This window comes from Lepisma saccharinum, chromosome 18 (assembly GCF_977018435.1).
Source record: "Lepisma saccharinum chromosome 18, izLepSacc3.1, whole genome shotgun sequence".
Taxonomy (NCBI): domain Eukaryota; kingdom Metazoa; phylum Arthropoda; class Insecta; order Zygentoma; family Lepismatidae; genus Lepisma; species Lepisma saccharinum.
In genome coordinates, this window is record NC_139246.1 from 11,906,679 (window position 1) to 11,934,677 (window position 27,999).

Below are 27,999 nucleotides of genomic sequence, written 5' to 3' on the forward strand. Positions count from 1 at the left end.
AACACCTTCTTCCATTCTTTGTTTATCTTCAGTCCCCCATTCCAGTTCATTGTGTCTTCTTCACCTTTCTTCTCTATTTCCTTGGCCTCATTCCATTTTCTCACTAGGATTCTCTTCTCCCTTCCTATCTACTTAGCCTCATCCCACTCTGTGTCATGTCCTGTTTCTCTCGTGTGTTTAAATATCGCATTTCTCTCTCTCTTAATTCGTACATCATCCCTATGTTGTTTTAACCTGTGTTTCAGCCTCTTTTTCGTTTCTCCTATGTACACACTCTGACATTCTTTACATTTCACTTCGTAGATAATCCCTTCCTTTTCCTCTTCTCTACTAGAATACCAAACAGGCTTGTTATCATAGGGTTCCGTGTTAGTGAGCTCGGTGGAGACGCACAGCCCAGTAGTTCGTATCCCACTTTACAAATTTAGGTTCAGTCCCGATTAGCCTATCTGAGAATAAAGTGGAATTAAGGTAACCAATCAAATGAACGTACTGAAACAGGAATATTAAACTAAGTTATAAGCTAAGAGAGGTCTCTTTCACGCGTTAACTTTTATTAGATAATGTGTTCCAAATTAAACTGTAGTAAGTTATTAAATGTTTATTCTATAAATTACATAAATACATTGCAATTGTTGACAATACGTCACGCACGAGAAATGAAGAATTACAGTTTAACCACAAGCAAATTTACAATTTGAATTCTGTAATACCGGGTGTCCCAGAAGTCTTTCCCTGATTACAAACTTTATTCATATCCGCTATGTGCAAGGTAGAGATGCGAAAGTGGTGCCAAAATGTTGGAAAACTAACCAAGTTTTTTTTGTTGCAGGTTTGAGTAATGTGGCTGTAGTGTAGCAGTGTCAGTGCCCACAGAACCGGAAATGTTCACAAATCAGGAAAAAGGTCAGCATATCCTCTGGTATCACGAGACCCGGTCACCAATAACAGTGCAGAGGAACTTTCAAATGTACATAATTCTTTCGTCTAGAATATCTGCCATCAATAAGTTGGTATTTAAAAAATGGAATTTATCTTCATTCCCAAATTCTGTCAAGTCCAAGAAACATTGTATGGAAAGATGCCACCCGATGTCAAGAGCATTAATTCCGGATTCCTTGGCACTGACACTACTACACTACAGCCACATTACTGAAACCTGCAACAAATAAACTTGGTTAGTTTTCCAACATTTTGGCACCACTTTCACATCTCTACATTGCATATAGCGAATATGAATAAAGTTTGTAATCAAGTAAATACTTCTGGGACACCCAGTATATCTGTACCTAAATTTGTTAGCATTTCATTCATGGTAACGTAGTAATTAACTCAAAACAGTTGTATTTCAATTTTACATCGGAATATTATCAAGAGTTATAAACTGACGCACTGAAACGAAAAAAAAAAACACAAAATAATTCCTACTTGTTCTAGGAGAAATAATAACACATATCTTTGTGAAATCAGATTTAAAATTCGCACTTGATTTTCACAACCCACATGACAATGTCACGACCAAGGCCTATTATCAAACCACTGGTATTTCTTTTCTTCGTTTTGATTGACAGCATAATCGACGCATCTCTTGTGACTGAAATAAGAAGACATGAATTAAGAATTTCATTAGGATGAAAAATGTAGGAATTTATCTTCTATACAAGTCTCAAATATTATTTTGAGGCATCGAAGACTTTCAATGGGATCACTACAACCCAGAAGTGTGCGTGACTATACATAAGCCAGCCCCTTAACTAGATATGTTGATGTCCTAGGCAGAATTAGCGACCCTCCCTCCCACACTACCAAACACCAATATTTTATGTGCCTCCTTCATTATTATCTTCTTATTTACATCCTACAAATTTTGAAATAAGGAAACAAAATAAAAACTCACTAAAAATATAGGTTTATTTAAAGATTCGTGGCTCAGTCGGTAACGCGTCTGACTACCATGCTAAAGGTCCCGGGTTCGATCCCCGACCGGTTCAAATCCGGGAACTTTTCTAACGATGGAAGCGGCCCCGGCGCCCACCCAGCGTCGAATGACATGGGTACCTGGGGGAAACCCTGGGGGCTAAAGGCGGTCAGGGGCGTGATGCTGATCACATCACCCTCACTCACGACCGGATCAAGAATGTGTGGGGCGTTACCCCTATACGCCTTCATGGCGTGGTGCTATGCACAGGGGAGCACTTTACACTTTTTTACTTTTAAAGATTCGTAGTTTGCGTTTCTCATTAAAAAAATAGCATATTTAAGAATATTTCAGTTTTGTCTTAGTGTCTGAAGAACATCTATAAGAACCATGGACGTCCGCAGGATTTTTTCCAGGGGGGGCAAGGAAGGTATTTTTTCCAGGGGGGCAAACAAGTCACATTTCCCCCAAGAGAGCGTAGTTACCTAAAATAACATTGCTTAAATTTGAAGTTATGGTGTTAATGCAATAATTAACACATATTATTGTGGCTAAATTGAAATTATATGTGTGAAATACATAATTTTTGGTTGACTTCATTTTCCAGGGGAGGGCACGGCCCCCCTTGCTCCCCTGCTGGACACCCATGATAAAAACGTACTATTCCTGCTACTTTTGGAAACAGAAACTCCTCGTAAATTTTCCATCTCCCCTTGCCTCTACCAAGTGTAAATTTCTCCGTCGCATATTCTGACTTAAACGCACGTCCATGAAATTAGGCGGGTGGCGGAAGTTTGCGCTGTTGCCATGTCAAAGCACAACCCTGTGGGTTCGGAGGGTTTAAGAGAATGAAAGATCTCGTTGTACAGTTGGCCTTTGTTATCCATGTGATACAAACTGACAGTATTTGCTCGAAAGGTCAGGGATGACACAAAAGTGCCCCGGAGAGAGGTCGGTCTGACACTGGAACTAGGCAACGCAGCCCAGTTGACGTTGCCACACAGGGCGCGCGAACCAGCGACTTTTGTCCCGCTCTCGCTTTGCTTTCACATATGTGGCAACAGCGCAATTCTGCCGAGCCGCCTATTTTCATGGTCGTGCGTTTAGTTGTCTTTTTTCTTTAAGAATGAAAAAAATTGAACGGCTCTAGGCTTCAGCCTAGCTCTTGTTACGGCAGGGACGTAACTAGGTTCATCAGTTCGGGGGGGCCCAAAACTTAAGATTTTTTTTTCTATCAAACCACATTAAAAACTAACAAACTATTAATAATAATAATAAAATCGCCTTTATTGGAGCGGGCGTGTTTCGGCCTCTAGGGCCGTTCTTACAACAGACCATATAAGCAATATACCATATAGGCCTACATAAGTATATGTACAGTATGTGTGTGTATATATATATATATATATATATATATATATATATATATATATATATAAATATAAATATATATAAAATTTGTTGGAAGAGAACATTATTTTCTCCTGTAGCCCCCAAAAATTTCTAGACAGTCTTTAAAAATCCATGTATTTTCTCTTATGTCAGATTTTTGAGACACCAAGAACAATTTCATTAGTCCTTACTCCTTAGATTTGTAAATTTGCTCGAAGAAAATTGAGAAGTACAGAAAACCCTCTTCCGTCAGTTTAGATATAAAAAGGTGCTGGAATCAGGTGCTCAAGTATGACAACGGTGCGAAAATGAAATGTTTGTGTAATGAGTTCAATATAGGCATCCCATGTATATTGTTTATACCAGAATAGAATCCGGCGGCCTTTAGTGCAAGCCGACACCCTTAACCACTATTCTATGGGACATGCACGAGTCTTTTGTGGCGTCGTACTGTACACATTGGAGAATGATGAAGATATATATGAAATTTTATGCACACATCTAGTTTCTTAAAAGTAATCTTCTTTGGGCGTGCAAAACTGAATATATGATGGCAATAGAAACAACAAAATTTTCGCGCGCTCAAATTATTGCGCTCTAGTCTTTCCGTGAAGACAATTGAGAAGCTACTTGAAATCAATATGTAATCGAATTCCACTCTCAAAACTAGATGGGACTCGATGTGATAACCACGCGTCACCGAATGGAAAAACACTTCGGAGGCTTTGTCCTTCAAAATTAATTTTACTGAATAACTGTAGTTTTCTTTAGAGGACCTAAACATGGCTTTTTTGCACAGTACAATGTTGTTTTCTTTCACCCTACTTTTATAGTTTTTCATTCAAAGGATTCCACTCCCGAAACATGAGCATGACGCACTACGAAACCAGAGGTCCAAGGTTCGGACCTTGGACAGGTGTGGTTGCATCATGTCTCGCATCGCTATTCCTTCGGATCATCATTCAATCTCATCGTCGCATTTAACCCAAGAGGTGAAAAAAACGGCGTAAAATAACGAAATAGAAATTATTGATTGACTTGGTTCATTTTACTTCACTTTTCTTGGCTAATCGTGAAGATGAGAATGAGTTAAGATTAACTTGATGAAAGGACCATCACAAAGAAGACACATTCTCAGGCCGGGATTCGAACACGGGACATTAGCGTAACCTGCTAACCACTCCACCACGGAGTTGTCGGCCCAAATAGAAATGAAAATTAGAAAATGCCGTCTTGAATTTGCAGGAACCGAGTTCACCACCAAGAGCAAAAGATTTTCGCTCCCACTAGGATAGGCAAATAACAGAAAATGCTTGATAAGTAATTTGGCTCTCCATATTTAATGATATTATTATGTAAGTAACTATTATTCGCTATATAACGTTGGATTAATTTTATTTGTATGTCTAGTCAACTTTCCCGCAAGCAGCAGCCACAGCGTCTGCATTTGCGGGTGGAGGCCAGAGTTGCTAAAGGTCCAGGAATTTTAAATCAATTCAATTCCCATCCAGGAGAGAAAATCAGCAAGCGTAAATGGGTTCTGGACCGTAAGGAACCTCTTCATCATCTGTAACGTTTTCAATTCGGTCCATGAATTTTTTTCAAATGAATTTAATTTCGGTCCAGGAACCTTATTTCCTGAATAATTTAAATACGGTCAACGAACATTTTTTTTCCGGATCAGTTGAAATGAAACAATTCGCAACTTGGTACGAATTTAGATTGTGCGAAAGAAAAGGTTCCGGTCCTATAACGGAAACCTATAGAACAAATTAGAATGTATGCGTTCCCTAATGTTTAAGAATCCCAGGGTTGTTATTGGTCCAGGTATTGTAAATAAATTCATTTCACATCCGGGAGAGAAAATCTGCAAGTGTAAATGGGTTCTAGGCCTCAATTCGGTTCAGGAACCTTTTTTCCGTATGAATTTAAATACGGTGCAGGAACTCTTTTTTCGGTAAAATTTAAATACGGTCCAGGAACGTTGTTTTGCGGCTGAATTTTAACACTGTCCAAGAACCTTTTTTCCCGGATCAATTAAAATTCGGTGCAGGAATCTTCTCCGGATCAATTTACATGCGAGCCAGTAAACTTTTTTAATGGAACAATACACTACTAGGACCGAATTTAAATTATTTAAATTGTGCGAGAAGAAAGGTTCCGGTCCTGCAACGGAACCCAATAAAACCCATAGAAGTTATGGGTAGATGGACCTTTGACAACCCTGGTGGAGGCTATATGAAGAAAAATCATGAAATATGCAGAATTTTTAAACGTATTATTTCTAGAGCATGCACACTACTATATAAAGTTGACTACATACCTCGTTTCCTTCCTTAATTGAAATGTGACTTATTCTTCATCACATGTGAGATCAACCGCCCTGGGAGTCAAACCCGGTCTCCTGTGTGGCACCAATTTAGAAAGTCAATGTGTTGGACATTTGGTCGATCCTACTTCAAATTTTTCGAGAGGGAAACGATCTGGCAACTTCACACTCGAAATTTCACTTCGCCTAACCTCGTGGCGGAGTGGTTATGACATCGTGCTACGATGCCAGGTGTGCCGGGTTTGAATTCCGGACTGAGCATGGGTGTTTGTTGTGTCCATTGATCAATTTAATCATATCATCACTCATCCCCATCTTCGCAATTAGCCAAATGTGGCAGACGAGCAAAGTAAAATGAACCAAATCAATCGAAATTTCACTCGGAATGCATGAAAATGAGATCTCAAGCACTCCGTGATCCTACCGGAATCTCACGTTTACAGAAGCTAACTATGAAACCACTTCTTGGATCAAACTGTTCTTCGAACTAGCTGACAGTCATCGATTGTCGACCAATCAACACAGTAGGGCAAAAAGAAGCAGATGTTTCCTTGAAAATGAGTGGAAAGTTACCAAGGAAGGATATAAAGTCCCTTCCCTGCAGGTTATGAGCACAAGGGTTGAGTGTGGGAAACTGAAGGAACCGCGACATCTTTGTCATTCATCTCCCGCCAGAAAAGGGACAAACAGTAGAATTTTGTCTCTTGCAATTTGAAAAGCCTATGTCCATGCTGAACCATAAAGTAATTAACTCAGAAAGTTCTAGCTACCTGCAGTGCGTTTCGGCGCGGCCGATAACCAGAGCCAGATGAAGAGAAGATTTTGTGGGAAGGGGTGACCAGGCTTAGGCCCCCTGGTGTGAATGAAGGGAAAGTGTGTTTTCAAAAGGTCCCCGACTTCCCAGAAAGGGACGGCCCATAAAATCACTGCATTTCCTACCAATGCATCCATTTGTGTTCAACCAAAGTGTATGTCACCGTAAGATCCGAGCGCTTCGAGTTCTGTCGGTTGCGGGACTTCTTGAGTCTTTTGTCAACATGGTGCCAATCAGAGTTTCTTTCTGCCAAGGTCGTTGCACCTATGAATCTGCTTTTCAGCTTGAGTGGCAAAAGACATGTTGTACGGAGGAAAGTTGCACCAGAAAAATTACCTTCTTAAATACGATGAAATCTGTAAAACATCCACAGATATTTATTCGGGGGTGGTCCCTTTGACAAAACATCAATATTCTCAAAATTCTTCGAACGGTACTAACAAAAACTGAACCTGCTCTGCAACACAAGGAAAATGCCTCATTTAGCAAATCAATGTGCCATTGTTAAGTTGGTAAGTTCAGTATGGCACTACATTTTAAATAATGCTGATGGAATAAATCAATAAAGTTTGTTAAATGACAACGACTCCTTACCACAAGAATATAATTATTCTTTACGAATATCCCCTATAACGGTTGAGGGTTCGACGTGCTGACCCCACGTCACCCCATTACTGGTTAAAGATCTCCACACCTCTAGGTAGGATTGTGGGAGGGACTGGCAGTCGGGAGATAGACCAAGGCTCTTCCGGGATTGTCGAACCACGGGTTATTATTTATTTATAGATGCTTAAATATATGTGCAACCTCACATGTCTTTCCAGTGACTTATTGCAAGGGTTTGTTAATGTACTTGACAAAACAAAACAAGCTTACTGTGTGAGGCTGATTCAAACGAACCAAAAATACCCAAAATAATAACAATAATAATAATAAGTTACTTCAAAATTACAAAAATGTATTTACTTGTTCTTGTTTAAATTTTCGATTCTTCGAAAAGTTTGTTAAGGAGTTGAGTTGGTGTTTTTAAGTCCACTTTATGCACAGTAAGGCTAATCGGGACTGAACCTACAGTTTAAAGTAAGATCCGGACCACTGTGTACCTCCACCCATGTATCGAACCCGGGACCCCTCGATTACAAGGCAACAACGCTATCACTGCGCAATCGGGGAGGCATCGTTAGTTAAGGAGGATTCTCAAAATCGGTCTTCACAATATCGAGAAAAATATGCGACTCGAGAAATCGTACAGTTTGTGAAGATAATTACTTTTAACACGTTGCGTCTTTTAGACTGTTTTAATAGTAGAATAGATATTTGGTGCGAATAATACTACTTATGCGGCATCCTGCCACCATTATACTTATTTAGCGTGTATTGCGCTTTGATTCGAGACCAGTTGTAACTGTTTGCATATATGTGGTTTACCGCTGCACAAGCGGTCGTTCTTCAATCTACTCAAGCTCAAAACATTGTTTGAACGCAACGGCAACACTCAACGCCCAACCCTGCCTGTTGTTGACCTGCGACTGCTAGGGGTGGAACGACAGCTCCCTCAAAATTCCGAGAAACAACGAAGTTCTAGGTTCGTACACTGACATCCACTATAGCTAGAACCAGGAAAACGAGAAAGAAATGTGGTTTTGGATTCGTGCCACTCAAATTAAGAACAGTGTTTCTAACTGAAAGAAAAAAAAATACTGAAAAACTATTTTGCAATATTTGTCATGAAAGTAAAATTTTCAGCAAATGTAGAACAGTTTGCCGGGGCCACGTGAACGTTTCGTGGGGCCGGTGCCCCCCCGGCCCCCCCTAACGACGTCCCTGTGTTACGGCCTGACGTAAGCTTCCAAATGTGTAATCCTTCGTATTTCTTTCAATACCTAAATATTTCTATCTTAAATGCCACACCGCTTTCTCCCAGGAAAATCACGAACTAAACATCAAAATACAGAAAGAAATACATCAAATGATACTTTTATCATTTCAAAGAGACCACAATTACATGTTATCTGTGTCAATCGATGCATGAAAAGTACATCAACCTTGACGTGACGTGCAAGGGTTGATCAAATGAAAAGGTACGAAACGTCGTAACAACGGAATCGTTTATATAATACCGATGCCGCGATGGGAGAACGTAGCGTGATATGTAGGGGTGCGATTGGATTCGCCACGCGGCATCGGAGCATGCAGGGGAACGCGCATGCGCAGGAGAGAGCAGAGGCTCCGATACAGAGCGCCGTCCAAGTGACGCGGCAGTGCGTCTTCGGACAGGATGGTGTTTACATTGGCAAATTCGACTGTTGAGGCGTTATCCGTTTTCTGACAGCGGAAGGTGTTAAACCGGCCGATATTCATCGCCGGATGGTGAACATTTACGGCGAAGACGAACGACAGGGGCTTCTCACGGAGGGTGTGGTTCTGCTCCATGATAACGCACGTCCACACGTCTCCAGGGTCACACACGCGGAACTGGCCAGGTTCAAGTGGGAGCAGCTAGACCATCCGCCCTACAGTCCGGACTTATCCCCCTGTGACTTCCATGTGTTTGGTCCCCTGAAAAGGCATCTTAAAGGAAAGCGGTTCACCTCGGACGATGAACTCAAGGACGCTGTGAAGGACTGGGTCGCGTCACGGCCAAAGGAATTCTGGGAAAAAGGAATCATTCGGCTCGTTCATCAATGGGATCAATGTGCTCAGGCCTATGGAGGATACTTTGAATAAAGTATTCATTTACACCGACAGTGTCGTTTTGTACCTTTTCATTTTATCAACCCTTGTATTTAGAAAAGAATCAATGGCTAACAACATCTTGTTACACACTGAATTAATTAAAATGACCACAACCTTAAATCCTTGCACCTTTTCTGTGCAGAATTGATTTCAAACTTAGCCTATATATTCTTAAGCGCTTTTCAAGAGAAGACTTTAATATATTTTTTAGTGTTAGGAGGAAATAAAGATCTCAAGACGAAAATTTGAAAACTAATTTACCTGTCGTATTTTTTACATCGTAATATAGGGTGTTCCAACTTGAAACATGACTTTGACACAAAGTTGAAATAGAGCCTTCCCATATTTTTGGAAACAATGGTATTTACTTTTTTGAGACAATATCGGAAGTCCACTTCACACTTGCACCCAATCCTGAAAATATTAGATGATGCAGACAATTTTGTATTTATTACCACATTTAGAAGTCTATGATAGTCTAATATAAATTAGTATTCACTATATTAACACTCATAAAAGTAAAATAAAGATGAGAAATCTCCAGCTTGTACTCTTGGTTCCTAGATGGCAGTTTTAGCTCGCATTAGTATATTTCAAAAATTTTAAAGTGGAAAAAGTACACTGTATTATACACAATTTAGGCGTTGAACGAGAGAAGAGGCCAAGCCACAAACACCTATGAAAATTGAGTTATATAGTGGAATGCATGTGCCTGCCATCATAGGCGTAGCTAGAACTTTATATTTGGGTGTGCACAAACGAAAAAATGAGGTCATGTACCTTTATAATAGCATATTTTGCAACACAATCACTTGGCTCTTTAACTGCACTGATGTTTGTAAAGGAATATAAATTCACTAAATGACAGTGTTGAAAATTTCTGAATATATGTAGTAGAAAAAATCAAATTGCATAGAAATTACACACACACCAAATGTTCATAAATGTTACAAACAAATACATCAAAATACAAGTCATCTATAACAAGAGACGTCTGTCAAAAGGTACAATGTTGTTAAACCCATCAATAATTTAATTTACATCAATAGACTAAGCTTTTTCCTGTTCCACAAATAGCAAGAACAGGGCTTCCAATCTATCCTGCTTCTGAGTTGCTCTTAATTTAGTTTTAACTTGGGTAAGCTTGGAGAAAGCTCTCTCACACGTGCAGCTTGTGACAGGTATAGAAGAAAAGCGCTGTAGTACAGAGTAGAATGCAGTAAATATCTTCTTTCTCCAATGACATAAAAAAATCGAAAATCTATAGACACTGGTTTCATCAGCGATAATGCACACGTTTGTACCAAGTGTCACGTGCCAGTTCCGACGACATAATGAAAAATGCAAGGAGGAAATGTTTCCCGAAAGCGACGATAGATGGCAGCACGCCATATAAAGAAGAGCAGAGATCATTGTAGAAACTAGGAGCGGAGAAGAGTGATTATATATATTACAGTAAATGCAAAATACATAAAGGAAGAGTATAAGAATTATAGAAGGAGTGAATAAAATGTTGTAAATAGTCAATTAAGATAAATAAGAATATGCTCGTATATGAAATAATTATGAAAGTTAATAAGTGAGCAAATGAGTTCAGAAATGTATCTCCTTTTTGATCCTAGTGATCAAAATTTAATTTAATACCTCTGACGAGGAGAATATCGTCAGCTTTGTATTTGTCCGTCCCTCGGTGGCGCTGTGTTCAATTAGACGCCCCGAAGCACTTACGGTTGCGCTCCTTATTAGACGCACTGGGCCATAGGCAACGATTGCTGTTAGCGATCCTGGGCTATCCCCCTTTTGGTCGTTACATAGGAGGTGGCGCTACTGTCAGTTTAGTCGCCCTCTAATCTTTCTATAAGTATAGCTTGTATCGTTTGTATAATGCCAAAGAAGCGGGGAAAACGAGCGTATACATGTAATAAATGAGATTACGCTTTAAAGGCAAGGACAATAAATTAGAAGAAAGAAAAGAAGAATAACCCTTTTCCCAAAATAGAAGGAAGAAAACAAGAAGAAGCCTTTTCCCCAAAAATTACGAGAAGAAAGAAGAAGAAGATTTCCTTTCAATTATTCATATATTTATAAGAATATAACTGACGTAAATTTGGAATCAGTATATATATATATATATATATATATATATATATATTTCAATGTATATACAAGCTTCGCTATATATTTTCTTTGTATTGTGTACAGTTTTCAGAATATAGATCCGCATTTAACTATATCCTCTTGGAAAAAAAACCTTTTTTTTTGGAATTCTCAAATAAAGAACCTATTCCCTGAGATTAAGATATTTCTATAGCCGTGGTAAATAACATTTAAGTACGTACCCCCAGGTCGTAGCATAATGGCGCCCATAACGTGGAGCCTTACCTTAACTTACTCACGAATGAGATGTAGCATTGTAATGACATTTTCAACTTTTTACAAAGTGCCGCTTATTTTCTGTCTTATTGAAATATCTGTATTTAATTCTCTTTGATAAAGCAGCCATTAGGGTGTGCCTAGGCACACCCGGCACACGCCGTAGCTACGCCTATGCCTGCCATCTATGGGCATTTTCGTAAAACTGTAGTGTCGTTGCTTGGCTCTATAATCGTGTCAGAGAGCAACCGTGTATTGGTGAAAATGAGAATGTGGTGAGTGCCAGTGTGCAGTCTGTGGAGTGCGAGAAGGGATCAAGCCCCTTCCCTTGTTCAACGCCTCAATTTATTACGTGGTGATTGAGCTCTCGAAGACCTGAGAAAAATTATAGCTTGCAATCAATTTGATAGTGTCAATGCACAGTATCAGTTAATACTTTCCTCGTTAGTTCGTGATAAAACGTAAGTTTGTAATAAACATTTGAGGACATTTCATTATTACGGAACGGATTTTAAGGTGCAGCAGCTTTCCAAAAATATAGCTGTTTTCATACCGATCGTTGGAGATATGTATTTTAGGACATGAAATCAAGTAAAATGAACACACTTTGTTGCACCTTTTTGCACCTTGTAGTGAGATTAGCACGTTTGTCCCCTTGTTACCCCCTCTTTGATGCTTCACCACCCTTTTCCTCCATTTTCTTTCATGTTTTGTGAAAAAATCTGGAAAGAAAAGTAAATAATGTTCACTCTTTTTGAGCAGCTACATAAAATCGTATAGTCTCATTTTGTAGAACAGAACGAGAGCTATAAAATAGTATAATATAAATTATACCATGTTTACCATAAATTATATTATTTGCTACAGTGTTGATTAAAGAATGTTAATGTAACTTGTTTAGACCGGAATAAAGACATTTTATCAGCACCCTTAATTTACACCTTAAAATCCATTCCCTTTTAATAAGGAATACACAGAACTGTGTATATGAATAGGTTGTTAACATTAGACTTCTTCAACTAAAGTTGAATCTGAAATAATAATTTCACCTTGGACAATCCCTACTTTATACAATCTTACGAATATTTCCTGAAATAATGCTACTCTAAATCTATCTCTTATCCTGCTTAATGATAAATGATCCATTACTTTATCCTCCAAACGTAAACCCATATTTTCATTTATTCCATAATAGGAAGCTTTAATGTTTGCTATAAATTTATTGGAGCGTCTATCTCCGACGTTTTTTTGCTAGGTGGTTACAATTATTCATTTAAGTATGCTTGAGAATTATTTTGCCGTCTGAATGATACTTAAATGAATATCGCCGGTAGCTATTTTTTTCTATCTTTACAGGATACATACAATAGGCTATTCCTGATTTGATGTACAAGGGTCGTTCAAGGTTGACCGGGACTTTTATTTCTAGACAGGAAATATACATACATAGAAGCACAAAACTATGTCAGTTTTTCAAAGTATTCCCCCTGAACATCCAGACACCGTTGCCGTCGTTGTGGAAGTTCCTTGATGCCTTTGGCGTAGAAAAAAGTAGGTTGGTGTCGTAACCACTGCAGGACAGCGTTCTTGAGTTCCTCATCTGTCTGGAAGTGCATCTCGCCCAAATGCTCTTTAAGTGCCCCAAACAAGTGGAAATCACTGAGGCATAAATCTGGACTGTAAGGACTGTGTGGTAAAACCTCCCAGTGCACGCTGGCCAGTGTTGTTTGAGTTAAATGGACCGTGTGGGGCCTGGCATTGTCATGGAGAAGAATGACGTGTTTCGACAACATTCCAGGCCTTTTCTTCCGAACAGCCCCACGTACAGCACCGTGAAGCAGTGTTGAGTAATACTTGGCATTAATTGTGGCACCCTTCTCCACAAAATCCACATGGATAACACCTTTCATGTTCCAGAAGACTGTTCCCAAAATCTTACCGGCAGACGGCAGCGCTTTGCTTTTCTTGGGTGGAGGGGAACTTTTATGACACCATTCGTACACTCTTGCCCGTGACAGTGTTTGTTCACCATACTGTGCTTGCAGTCTACGCCAAATTTGAGCAGGTTTCACCTTCTCCTTCACGAGAAATGTCATTATACACCGCTGTTCCACAGCAACAGATACACTACTTGCCGCCATCTTTGTTTACACTACTGCGCATGCGCCAAATGTGTCGCAAAGGATCATGGTTACTCGCAAGGAATCATGGTCTGTCCTGCCCTAGTAATGCAGCGCTACATTGATTCATTAATATTTTACGCACGAAAGTCCTGTCAACCTTGAACGACCCTTGTACATACAATGCAAAGTTGATGCTCTGTTTTTTTGAGATGCATAAGGATTTATAGAAACTGGTCTAAGGAAGGTTTATTACTACGGATTTGATAATTTATCAACCAAGCAAACAGTAATTTGAGTTCTAATTGTTTCGTCATCAATATTAAATATAAAATGCAGCTTAAAGTCAAAGAACAAGCCAATAGATGTCTATCTCTATTTAGCTGCTGACAGTGGCGTATGCTGAGTCTAAGACCCGGGCTATCACACTATGACACCTGGTCCTAGGCTATGGAGGAAGGGAGAATAGTAGGCTCATTCTTGACGTCTTCAAGGAAGCCAACGGTAGTCTGGTTGCAAACTTACAAAAATTCAGGTTCCCAACTTCTAAGAATTCAGGTTGCCAACTCCTATAAATTCAGGTTGCGAACTCCTAAGAATTCAGGTTGCCAACTTCAGAATCGCCATTATCCTCTTCTTCAAATCAGGTTAATTCACAGTGTTAATAGATTTTTCTTCAGTGTTTTACTTTCTACGCTTCAGGCTTTGCAGATAGCCTAGCTAGCCCGGAATATACGCCCCTGGCTGCTGAATTGTTTTGAACAAAAGATCACTTATTACTAACATAAAAAAGAATATGAAAAATATATTGATGGATATGGTTCGGATTCCATTTTAAACTGTAGGGCCAGTCCTGATTACCTTACATGAACACAAAGTGGACTTACAACGAAAACTCATACCCAATCCGTTTACTGCCACTTACATGGAATGCGAATGGGTGTTCTTGAGCCCGTATCTGGTCTCCCGTGCCTCTATGACCTCTGGGCAGTGGTCGTGGTTCTTGCAGCACTTGTCCGTGGTGACGAAGTAGCCAAAGTCTCTTTCATGTTTTGCAGAGTGGCCGTGTCCACACCATTTCGTTCCTACAACAAAGAAAATGCAAATGGCTACGCAGGTACGTACAACACTTAGCGTTATTAAATTGCCCAGAATTGCGGTGTTCTCGTTCAGTGACAAGCCTGGATTGTCCGTTACTGTCCAAGAAGGGTGCAAACCTTGATTCACCAGATTTTACGTGATACCCTTGCGTGCGTTTGTGGTGAGGCACGTTCCCCAATGTCGCAAGTTAGAGGAATTGATGCTACATGACACGAGCTGTCAGATACCGCATGCAAATAATAAATCCACCGGTAAGTGACGTTGGCCCCTTCCCCGTCGAACCCGTCAAATCAAGCAGGGATGCAGCATCTCATTGGTAACGCAGCCGCCCTATTCGCCTGATCTGGCCCTCGAATGGTTACAATTTTCAAACATCGGTATCGGTTAAAAGTGGTATCGGCTGAGCCCTACATACAAGTCGTCTGCTGCTTTACTCAGTGCAACGTTGCAACACAGTGGCGGCGATTGGGTTCCAAAATTTGGGGGGAGGTTGGCAGAAACTGAAGGGGGGGGGGGGTAAGGACAGTTTATTTTCCCTTGGTAGATAAGGGGCGCGTCAAATATCTGAGCAATGCTCGCTGAACAAGATTTTCGCTCGTTGAGCAGACAGATCATTTACTTGACGGTGTGTGATCATTGATCAAAATATCAGTGCCTGTGAAAAATCTGTGATCAATGTGGCTGCTTCAAGTGGACAAGATTTCGGTGTTTGAAAAGCTGTTAACTATGGAAATAGAACAGTTGATGTGTTTTCAAAACTACGGTGCTATTTAAATATAATATGTATTATTTGCAATAAACAACACTTTCATTTTAATACAATTACAAAAAATTGAAAATTACAAGTAGCCTTCTGTTACTTGAACTTCCTCTGTAATTATGCCATATCGCAACTTGCGATTCGTAAGCCTTTAATCATAAATATTTCTTCATTGGCCACCTCACACAGTTTTCCTCTTCTTCCCTCTGCCTCACGAGATCGAAACACAAAAGCAATATATTCTGTGGCTCAAATCTGTGGTGAGCAAGGTTGAAGTTCATTCAGCGATCAAATGAGCAGCGCTCGCCAAGCAACGTTGGCCGTCAAGTTGCTGAGCGATCAAGTTGCTCGTTGAGCGCTCAGATACTGGACGCGCCAAAGGTTTAGCATAGTGTAGGAGCAAAAGTTGCAAAAATTGGGGTTCCCCCCGCCTAACCGCCGCCACTGTCGCAACACCATTGTCCGTTAGCACATGGCTGTCTTCAATCATGTATAGTGGGACCACAAACAAGAGCACCTGCGCAGAACCCATGTCCTGTGCATCATAGTCGCGCGTGGAGGGGAGGTGTGGAGTGGAGCAGGCCTCCTTATGGTTCAGATGAATGGATGGAGGGGAAGGTGCACGAACGCTTCTGGCCGAAGGTGCTTTTGTTTGTGTTCGCTCCATGTGTATAACTTGGGTCCTAATTTTGAGGGGCCAGAATCAGACTTCGGGCCTAATTTTGAGGGGGTAAAATCAAACCGGGCCTAATTTTGAGGAATAGAATCAAACAGGGCCTAATTTTGAGGGGGTAAAATCAAACTGGCCCTAATTTTGAGTAGTAGAATCAAATAGGGCCTAATTTTTAGGGGGTAAAATCAAATTTGGGCCTAATTTTGAGGGTACAGAATCAGACTTCGGGCCTAATTTTGAGGGGGTAAAATCAAACGGCCTAATTTTGAGGGGGTTAAATCAAACAGGGCCTAATTTTGAGGGGGTAAAATCAAACAGGGCCTAATTTTGAGGGGGTAAAATCAAACAGGGCCTAATTTTGAGGGGTTAAAATCAAACAGGGCCTAATTTTGAGGAGGCAGAATCAAACTGGGCCTAATTTTGATGGGGTAAAATAAAACAGTTCCTAATTTTGAGGGAGTAAAATCAAAGATGACCTAATTTTGAGGGGGGAGAATCAAACAGCCTAATTTTGAGGGGGCGAAATCAAACTGGGCCTAATTTCTAGGCGGTAAAATTAAAGTTGGGCCTAATTTTGAAGGTACAGAATCAGACTTCGGGCCTAATTTTGAGGGGGTAAAATCAAAGAGGGCCTAATTTTGAGGGGGTAAAATCAAACAGGGCCTAATTTTGAGGGGGTAAAATCAAACAGGACCTAAGTTTGAGGAGTAGAATCAAACAGGGCCTAATTTTGATGGGGTAAAATCAAACAGGGCCTAATTTTGAGGGGGTAAAATCAAACAGGGCCTAATTTTGAGGGGTAAAATCAAACAGGGCCTAATTTTGAGGGGGCAGAATCAAACTGGGCCTAATTTTGAGGGGCGAAATCAAACAGGGCCTAATTTTGAGGGGGTAAAATCTAACCTGGGGCTTAAGTGTGGGGGAAGAGAGTCGATAAGTTTTCCATCGAATAAAAACAGTATTTAGGATTATTTGCTAAATAACTGTGACGTTTGCGAAATCACAAATATTTCTCTTTATTACTTTGCTCCTCAGGTCCTCTAACTTGTAAATTTTAATAAACCCGATTTTGGGGGGGGGGGGAGTTACGCCTATGGTTCGCTCTATAATGAAAAGAACAACACATGCTGTTTTTCATTGTTTAACTTGGTCCTTCAAACGCTCCAACATCATAACGGCAAGCCTAACTTCTAGTTGTACAGAACTAACACTAACATCTTCATATCACACAAGACTAACCTGGGACCATGAACCGGAGGAAGCTCTTCGGAAAATAATCACTCATGGTTTGATCAGAGAGTTCCTCGTCGTTAAGGGCATCCTGCATGAAATCCCCAAGGGTTAATTCATCACCATTTCCTTCGTCCGATGAAACGAAATCTCCCATTATTTCGTCCATGAATTCCTTCACGTCCACTTCTTGGCTGATGTTCCTCAGGTTTATATTTTCCTTGTGCTTCCTTATGTTCTCTATGAGGTGTTCCAATTCCCGTGCCTTATACTCAGCATAGTCTTGCATGGCTACTATATCAGGGTCTGCAAATGGAATGATTCGCACAATAAGATTTACATAGCAGCCTACAAATTGTACAGAAAGGTTTTTAATCCCCTTCCCACTATGGATTATGGGAGAAGCAACGTGCGAAATCACCGGAACTTGACGGGGAGAAGGAGGTTCGTAACTTTTACTACCACAGACAGACACAGCCCCCCCTTCCCCCCACATATATGGGTCATTCCATGTCGAACTGCCCTTGAATATCATTTTTTAAAATTAAATACAATGATGTAACTTTATTCTATCTTGTGAGTTAATCTAAAATTGCCATTTCGATAAAAAATCAACTTTTATTACTTAATTAAGTTAGAAGGTAGAATGTATTTTACTGATTGCCCGTTTGTTTTAACATTTTGATTTCCTTTTGTTTGGTATTGTCTCACCCATGACACCAAAAACAATTAATCTCTTCTTTGTTACATTTCCCCTTCAATTACCTTTCTCTCTTTGTCTTAAATAATTTATTTTTCATTTTCATCATTGGAAAATTGGCAGATATTAAAATAAATATTTTATTAAGTAAAGAGCCAGTGCTTTTCTGTCCCACCCGTGACAAAAATTGTTCACTTATACAAATCTGGTAAGGTATTCTAATGATTTGATTTATTTTACTTCGCTTTTTGTGCCACTTTTGGCTAACTTGCGAAGATGGGGATGTGATGATATGATGAAATTGATAAATAGACACTCACAAACATCCATGCCCAGGCCAGGATTCGAATCCGGGAGGTATTCTAATGGTAATTATGCTTAACCAACAGTGTTTAGTTTAAAAATTCATTGGACGGAAACTGTAAGACAAATGTTGCTTAACTACAGTAAAATAGTTACTTTAATATTAAAAATGTAATCTGTACGAAGCACCCGTAACAATTGAATGCTCCATATGCATATATATACAGGGTATACACAAATGAATGGCGCGGTTATAAATGTCAATAAAAAAATTATTTTTCAACTTACGTGGTTGCAGCAAACACTGTTAGAGGCGGAAGCTGCCCAGTTTTTGATACGTGTATATATATATATATATATATATATATATATATATATATATATATATATATATATATATATATATACACCCAAGGTGTTGCAAAATACCTGTTACAACGCTTGGGAGGTGATTCGACAAGTGAAAACAAGGAAAAAATGCCATGTGAAAAAATGTCAAGATCGACACCGTTTGCGAGTGACAGGCGTGCGAAAATCGCCTCACACCATGTGTAAAGTACAATAACTCAAGAAGGAAGAAAGATATCAATGTCGGATTAAAAGAATACAAAGAAAGTCGTGCCTGACTAATACAATGGTGCATCAATTGAGGTCCAGTGTATATTGCCCAAGGGGACTCTCAAAGAAAGTGGGGAATCCCCTGATGGAAAATATAGGAAATTTACTACTATTTTCTACATAATGTTGAGATCGGAATGTAGGCAGTAAAAAATGACGACGTATGTCCACATGTTCCACTACTGCTGGGACACCGTCCCACACTCGGGAAATAGGAAATTCACTCGAAAATAACGCTATGCCGTCAAATTACGCTCAGATTGATTTCAGCTAATTGATACAGAAAGCCCCACTAGAGGCGCTGTGAGTGTAGGTCACCTGTTACGTATTAGTGTTGGTGGATACTACGTAGAGAGTGTAGTCGACCGTTGTTTTTCCTGTCTTGTTCTGCGTCTCGCAGCGTGGAGTTTAGTCTGGCGTGTGTGTATGGTTGAATTGCGCCAAGGAATATTGTACGTAGAGTACGTATTCCCATGTTCTTTCTCGGTTTGCAACAACTGCGTGGACACCTGTGTGACATTACGTGGGTGCTAATCACGGTAGTTGTGATCCGTCACTCGGAGGGAAAGTGCCCCTGTTGCTGGGCAGTTCTCGAACAGGACAATGGTGGAGTACTCTACCCACGAGCTTGCTGATATGCATCTCGTTTATGGAGAGGCAAACCGCAGTGAAGTACGGCGTTCGTATCACGAACGTTTTCCCAATAGGCGGTTACCAGCACATGCACTCTTTCACAAAGACTTGATGCTCGACTACGTGAAACTGGATCTCTACTACCCCGTAGGTGGGATTGTTGAAGACCCCGCACTGTGCAATTTGAAGAGGACGTGTTGGACGCGATACGAGACCGTCCTGACACCAGCACACGTATCATTGCTCTTACTCAACAAACCCACCATAGCAATGTGTTCCGCGTTCTTCAGGAGAAGGGATTGCACCCATACAAATTGCATAAGGTGCACCACATACTGCCCAAGGACTTTCCCCTATTCATGGATTTCTGCCAATGGTACGTGCAACAAACTCTTGCCATTCGAGATTTCCCAACAAGAGTTTTGTGGACAGATGAGGCAATATTCACCAGGGACGGCATGTTCAATAGCCACAACAGCCATGTCTGGGATATGGACAATCCGCATGAAATCATTGTTCGCAGTGAATGTGTGGTGTGGCGTAGTAGGTGACCAGATAGGCCCGTACATTTTGCCCTCTACTTTGTGTGGTGGGAATTATCGGGTGTTTGTACATGACGTATTACCTGAACTTTTGGAAAACGTGCCACTGGCAGGTAGACAACGTATCTGGTTTCAACACGACGGCGCCCCCGCACATTTCGACCGGGGAGCCAGGGCCTTACTCAACGATATTTTCGGCGATCGTTGGATTGGCAGGGGTGGACCTTTACCTTGGCCACCTCGTTCCCCCGACCTCACACCAGCGGATTTCTTTGTGTGGGGAGAAATGAAAAGGCTCGTGTATGAAACCCCTGTGGAAAGTGCTGAGGATCTCATTGCTCGTGTTAGTGCCGCTGCTGGGACAATTGTTGACATGCCAGAGGTATTTGCGCGTACCGGACAATCAGTGCTTCGCCGATGCCATCTTTGTCTTGAAGTCAATGGCGGACATTTTCAACAACGTCTCTGAGTATACCGGTGTTTGTGAGCCCCTATCAGCACCGCATAGTGTCCTTTAGTGAAAGGTGCGAGTGAAGATGCTGGATATCGCTGTACTTCATACCGTCGATCTGCATGTGCGGAGGTTGTGCGCTTCTCAGTGGAATCCCTTCCAGATGTGCTGTGCCTGGAAATGTTACATGCCATTGTGTGCGTTTTCTCGCCATTCTCCGTCTTCATTCCTTCGAGGATTACCCACTTTTTTGGGGAGCTCTCTTGTAGTATATGCACAGCCTGACGACATGTGGCCAATGTTTAACTTTTGTTTTTCGTACTGCAAAGTAGTGTGTCAACATTAAAGGATTGAAAACGTTTTTTTATGATTTTCCCGTATTTTTTTTCCATTTGGGATGGTGTCCCAGCAGTAGTGAGACATGCGACAAATTGGTTTATTTTCTTCGTACCGCAATGTGAACCGTGTACAACAGGAGATTTGCAGTTATTTTCCTATTTCCCGGGTGTGGGACGGTGTCCCAGCAGTAGTGGGACATGTGGACATACGTCGCCATTTTTTACTGGCTACATTCCGATCTCAACATTATGTAGAAGATAGTAGTAAATTTCTTGTATTTTCCATCAGGGGATTCCCCACTTTCTTTGAGAGTCCTCTTGCGCAATTTACACTGGGCCTCAATTGATGCACCATTGTATTCGCCAGGTACGATTTTGTTTGTATTATTTTATTCCGACATTGACATCTTTCTTCCTTCTTGAGTTATTGTGCCATAAACATGGTGTGAGGCGATTTTCGCACGCCTGTCACTCCTAAACGGTGCCGATTTCGACATTTTTTCCTTGTTTTTACTTGTCGAATCACCTCCCAAGCGTTGTAACAGGTATTTTGCAACACCCTGTATATATACATATATACATGAATGATAATTTGTTATTTTTATGTGTATCAGATATGTATAAAGTGATAAACTAATTCCATTACCAGCTGGTTAAAAAGTGAATAAATTTTAAAATATTTGAAATGGTTTTATTTGTTTAGGTTTTATTTTCTATTAATATAAATCAATTATATATCATTTTCATATTTACTTTGCATTCTTGTCTTACTCTTATTGTGCATGTATTGTTAATGACGTAGATCTGTTAATGGTCTCTCGAAGAAAGGAGAGACAGACAGACTTTATCCTTCGTTCGTTTGCGTGTCTTTTTCGATATTATCTTTGGGAAAGTATAACTGAAGTCAATTTTTGATGAGGGATTTTTTTAAGACTAAAGTGTTGCCCCTGGATAAACATAAGGGAAAATATCAACCATAGCCCTTTAACATCTACAAAGGCGATCGCTTGAATTTTACTTAAATTTAAGTGATCACCCTCCGTTCAGGACGCATAAAACCAATACTTCAATCAATGTTGAGTAAATGGCGGTTGCATTTCCAAATTGACATTTAAGAAGGTGATCACTTTACCTCTAAAGTGAAGAGATCACAACCCTTAAGCTTCTAAAATTGGTGTGTATACTTACAGGTATCCAAATATTTTACTGCTGGTTGAGCATTGTGTACCTCATTCTCATCATCTTTATATTCATCTGAATGTTCATACAAGAAGTTCTCATCGGATGATGACAATAGCACATAATGGGAGAATAAGGCAATACACACCATATACCCAAGTACCATAATTACGAACTCATCAACACCTGCAAAAATATGTTTTAATTATTGGTTTCATCAAACGATAAATGAAAATCAAAACATAATTTATCATCAAACCGGTGTCCGCTTCATTCTTTATGTACAATTTCTTTTGGAATTTCTACTTCCAAAACATAGATACAGTGACGTAGCAACATATCGCGAGACCCTGGACGAGATTAGAATGCGAAACCCCCATCCGTTCTTTAATTTTGAAATCTCAATGTGAATCGATACAAAATCTTCAGGCATACGTCATATTTATATAATAATAATAAATTACTAACGAAAATTATATTTAATAATTTTTCTCACTTTAAAAATGCATTTCTCTATTTTCCGGGAGCTGAAAACTGAAGCTGTAGGTAGGAAGGAAGAACTACAGGGTGTTCCACGAACGGCGCAACTGGGAATTAAGAGTGGCGTTACTTTGTAACCGAAACCTGTACATACATAAGTCATACACCAAATGTTAGCCCTGTCCAAGTAGAAATTTTTAAACATAGAAACAACAAACGCGGTGCAGTGTTGTTCATGCAGTGTTGCCAAATGTAAGTGAAAGTGTAAATTTATTTTTCCACAAAGCATGGAAAATTGCATGTCAAACATTCGTACGGAAATTTGGACGTCAATTTCCACCTTAGGTAGGTGGACTATTTCGCCATCTATAGTTCAGAGAAGAAAACCGATCGTTTTCGCGTATAGCCAATCCTGAAATGCCTCGTAAAGGCGTACCGGTCCAAATGGGTGTTTTAAAAAAAATATGAGGTACAGTGGCAACACTGTTGATGTTTGAAGGCAACAAAAGGTGTGTTTAGTGATGGTCTATGACATGAAAATACTGGAAACAGGAAAAAAAGAAAATGAAAATTATGGTGAAAAAAGTTTTACTTACCTACTCCTGGCAACCATGCAATGCGATAAGAGCGCCCACCGAACGAGAACAAAAGAATCAGTTAGTTGTGTACTCAGAACTGTTTGAGCCGTGCATTTCGCATTGTTCGTAGGGGAAGATTAGAATTGTTCTGTGAAATGAAGTACTCTTTGGAAGAGAGGGTGTTCATTGTGGAACATTATTTTTGTTCAAAATCGTACGCTAGTGTAAAAACTGTGTTTCGCGAGAAATATCCGAATAACAGTGTTCCAGAAAATTCGACGATATATCGACTTGTTTCCAGATTTCGTGAAACAGGATCAGTTAATGACAAACCCTACCACAGACAACCACCAGTTTTGACACAAGGTGTGCTGCAGGATGTGGAGCAGAGAATATCACAATCTCCCAGGAAATCTGTTCGTAAACTTGCTGCACAGTCAGGTGTATCAAAAACAACAACTCACCGAGCGTTAAAACAATTGCACGTACGTGCATATAAGGTACAGGCTGTACAAGAACTGAAGGAAGCAGACAAAGGTGCACGTGTAAGATACTGCCAGTGGTTTAGAAATTTTATTAGAGACAATGGTGTGAATATTTTGGATAAGGTTTTTTTCACGGATGAAGCATGGTTCCACTTAAATGGATGTCAACAGTCAAAATTCTCGACACTGGTCAAGTAACAATCCCCATATGTTACATGAACAATCACTTCATCCACAAAAGATCGGTGTGTGGTGCGCGATTTCGCGGAGAAAAATAATCGGTCCATTCTTTTTCAACACAACAGTTGACGGAATAGTTTATCGTGACCTTATCACACAGTTTATTTCTCTGTTGGAACGTGATGAACGTGATTGTTGGTTTCAACAAGACTCCGCAACATGTCACACGTCTAATGAAACTTTAGACATGTTGGCAGCGTTTTTTGGCGATCACATTATAAGCAAAAACTTATGGCCCAGTCGCTCCCTGGATCTGACGTCTCCAGATTTTTTTTCTGTGGGGTTATTTGAAACAAACAGTTTACATTAATAACCCAAGAACACTTGATGATCTAAAAATAAACATTTGCACAGCTATTAACAATATAAACCAATCAACCTTGCATAAAGTTGCTTCCAACATGATAAAACGTGTTGATGAATGCCTCAGGGAAAATTGTTGTCATTTTCAACATGTTTTGGAAAGCTACACTGCCTGTTACGCGCATTGCATGGTTGCCAGGAGTAGGTAACTAACACTTTTTTCACCATAATTTTCATTTTCTTTTTTTCCTGTTTCCAGTATTTCCATGTCATAGACCATCACTAAACACACCTTTTGTTGCCTTCAAACATCAACAGTGTTGCCACTGTACTTCATATTTTTTTTAAAACACCCATTTGGACCGGTACGCCTTTACGAGGCATTTCAGGATTGGCTATACGCGAAAACGATCGGTTTTCTTCTCTGAACTATAGATGGCGAAATAGTCCACCTACCTAAGGTGGAAATTGACGTCCAAATTTCCGTACGAATGTTTGACATGCAATTTTCCATGCTTTGTGGAAAAATAAATTTACACTTTCACTTACATTTGGCAACACTGCATGAACAACACTGCACCCCGTTTGTTGTTTCTATGTTTAAAAATATATACTTGGACAGGGCTAACATTTGGTGTATGACTTATGTATGTACAGGTTTCGGTTACAAAGTAACGCCACTCTTAATTCCCAGTTGCGCCGTTCGTGGGACTATTATCCATGTCCTACTTGAGTTGAAAACGACTCAAGCATTTAGATGCGTCACACTTGCTTCGTGGAAGTTGTAGTGCTTTATTGTTAACAAATTAAAATCGTGAATGGAAGGTCAGGAGAAAAATGATAAGACAAGACAAAGTGATTTATATTCAAGAAAAGAATAAATGGGTAAATATCCAAGCAAGCTATCGTGAATATTTAGTAAATGTTTCACATGAGAAATACGACAATAATTTTTACATATTTCGGACCCCTTTAGGCTTTGGGCCATCCTGCCTGCACGTTGCGTCCGTTTTGACGTATTCATTCAAATTAACTAGAATTTAAACCAGATAAAAACAAAATGTTTTAATTTTATTGCACCCAATTTTATTGAATTTTCCATGTTTATTTCTTGTTTTTTTTTACATTTTTCATATAAGCCCCATGGGACGCGAGGCCCCGGGCGGTCGCCCACTTCGCCCTCCCCTTGCTACGCCCACTGTAGATCAATATTCCTTCACCACATGTCTTCTATATTTTGCTTTGCTGACATTTCCCCACGCAAAAAAATATCGAGAACGATTTATATTTCGTAGCATTTACTACTTAATGAAGCTAATCAAAATAGTTATCAGATACGCAAAATATAAATGTTAATTAAATTATTTGATTTTCTACAGTCTTAGTTACTATTAATTTTTCTAACAAAGATTTCAGATGTTACATAAAACTTTGAAAATGTTGTAGTAAATGTTGACGAGACTATCTCAGAAAATTATATTCTGTTATTAAAACGATTGATATTTTCTATTACATCAAGTGTGGATGGATCTGTGAGTCAAATAAAATAAATGTATTGTGTTTGAGTTAAGATATCGAAGTGCATATTCAGATTAATGGAACAAGAAATGAAGTTAGTGAACACTATACGAGGAAATAAAACCTGACCTTGGTGTAGGGTAACAGATACTAACTACTCTTGTTCCAATAACCCAACAAATTAAAAATTTAAATGCCGTCGATTTATATCAGAAAAAATTATAAATATATTGATCCTTGTTCGTAAACAATACAGATAGCATAACAATCAAACCAGACAATAAACTTTGATTAATGTACTTTTAAAAAATATATTCTACGTCTTTAAATTCTTAAGCAAAGCAGTCGTAATGTCACTATTAGCCTATTGTTCGACAATCAAACTGTTGTAGCTATTTATGTTTATTAAAAGTCTACATTCAGATACTAAAAAGCTAAGAAAAGTAGAATACTGATAAGAATGTATTTCTTAGTCTTGCATCAGTAAAAATTTCACTTGTGTAAAAATATTATCGTTTCTTGTATAATTTAATGGGCGACATTCAGTAACATAAAAGAAACATGCTGAACACTTACGAACTGACAAAAAACTAAAAACTAATTGGCCCTGTGAGGCGTAACAAAAACACAAGGATATAATTTACAAATCTCACAATTGAAGTGCCACATATATTACCTTATACGTATGTTCACCTGTGATAATGTTTCCAGGGTACAATCTACCGTTAAGTGTTAGTCGGAGTTACCTTTCCTGCTGAAGTTGAAGTAGCCCTTGAACACTAAAAGCCTTCAACTCTACACACCATTTCACATTATGTGTCGCGACTGCACAAAAGAACACTTAACCTTGCAAATTTCGCATCGTGCATATATTTTTATGTACAAGAAACTGTCGTTTTTTATGAACTGTTTCATGAGGAATTTGAGACAATGACTGCTACAGATAAATATTATTTGAATGTGTCATTAAACCCCGAAAATGTACTTTAAAATACCTTACAAGTGTCGTAGTTCCGTATTGGGTACTTATTTCAAACATCGTTTAGAAGTGACAGCATTCACTTAGCATGTTTAGGGCAACATGTTAAACGACACATTGAGTCACATTTATCGCTAACAAAGACGAAATTCAAATAGACCACTTTAATTCCCAAGACAGTGTTTTGGGACAGAAAAGACGTTCTGCAGGTGTCAATTTCGACAGGTATAAAATATTGCCCCCTGCGATCCAGTATAGGCGATTTGATTTGCTTAGCTGAGAGTTTGGATCGTTCATGACAATGCTTGGCCACACATCGCAAGATACCATCACGACATTTGCCTGAAAAAAATCCAGCATCCACCCTACAACCCAGACTTATTGTCAATTGATTCTGATGTGTCTCTTCATCTGAAAACCTTGTTGGTTGGCAGTTCAATGACGACAACGAGGTCAAAGAAGTCGTTACGACTTGGTTTACATCGCAGGCGACACACTCCAGGATGAAGGATCAGAAAAACTAGCGCCACGCTGTGATATGTGCCTCAACAATGCTGGTAATCATGTCGAAAGGTAGCGTACGATGTACAGGGAGATCCACTAGTATTGCTCAGTAAATTACCCATGACTATTATCAATGACTTTTCTCTTACATCCTGTGTGTTTTTAAGCGATGAATTTTTATGTATGCTGGTGCAGAAGTTGTCAACAGTTTGTTTTGAGTTTTCTTTTAATTCTTGAAGCTCTTATTGGTTCAAATAAAGTGCACGAACATGGTGATGAACAATTTGCACGGTAATACTCATGGATCTCACTGTACGCATGTACACCAAATGGCAATATAGATATAGTTTTCAAATACAATCTTGTTTTTTTCTTAATAGCACACCGGTATGTACCATTTATGAACATCATGATCATACTAGAAAATAGAATTTTCTTTCTGTGCACGCCCCTTGTTATTAAATTCACTTTAATTGAAGTTCGTCAATTGGTGAGAGTGCGTGACAGGTAAGAGAGCATTGTAATAAATACTTACTTAAATATTAGATAACTAGCCTCTCGAATTCAGCTCCTTTTAAGTAGGTATATCGAAAAGATAAATTGAACTTAGTCATTACAGAACATTACCTTCGTAACAATAACATTATTGGATTTATATGCTCGATAGGCTACCGAGTTACTGACTGGAAGTGACGGAAGATG

The 27,999-nt window shown here is 39.5% G+C and overlaps 1 protein-coding gene across 3 annotated transcripts; it reads right to left on the reverse strand.

The window, feature by feature from the left end:
* Positions 1–586: 586 nt before the first annotated feature.
* LOC146001851 (uncharacterized) lies at positions 587–27,939 on the reverse strand. Of its 3 annotated transcripts, none has more exons than XM_083139550.1 (6): positions 27,833–27,939; positions 22,220–22,396; positions 17,456–17,752; positions 14,608–14,767; positions 9,451–9,603; positions 587–1,594 (listed from the first exon to the last, which is right to left on the reverse strand). In XM_083139550.1, exons 2-6 carry the CDS (start codon positions 22,374–22,376, stop codon positions 1,513–1,515), a joined length of 849 nt encoding a protein of 282 aa, XP_082995676.1. In that variant the 5' UTR covers positions 22,377–22,396; positions 27,833–27,939; the 3' UTR covers positions 587–1,512. The 3 variants fall into 3 exon arrangements, with proteins under 3 accessions (XP_082995676.1, XP_082995674.1, XP_082995675.1); XM_083139548.1 differs by lacking the exon at positions 27,833–27,939 and adding an exon at positions 26,491–26,626; XM_083139549.1 differs by lacking the exon at positions 27,833–27,939 and adding an exon at positions 26,508–26,584.
* Between the last annotated feature and the right edge of the window lie 60 nt (positions 27,940–27,999).

Excerpts from the sequence above, each read along its gene's own strand:
- LOC146001851 (XM_083139550.1), bottom strand. The coding sequence starts at position 22,376 with ATGGTACTTGGGTATATGGTGTGTATTGCCTTATTCTCCCATTATGTG. Across the intron at positions 17,753-22,219 it reads AGTAAAATATTTGGATACCT|ACCCTGATATAGTAGCCATG; the intron begins GTAAGTATACAC and ends TTCCATTTGCAG. Across the intron at positions 9,604-14,607 it reads AACACCCATTCGCATTCCAT|GATTGGGTGCAAGTGTGAAG; the intron begins GTAAGTGGCAGT and ends TAATATTTTCAG.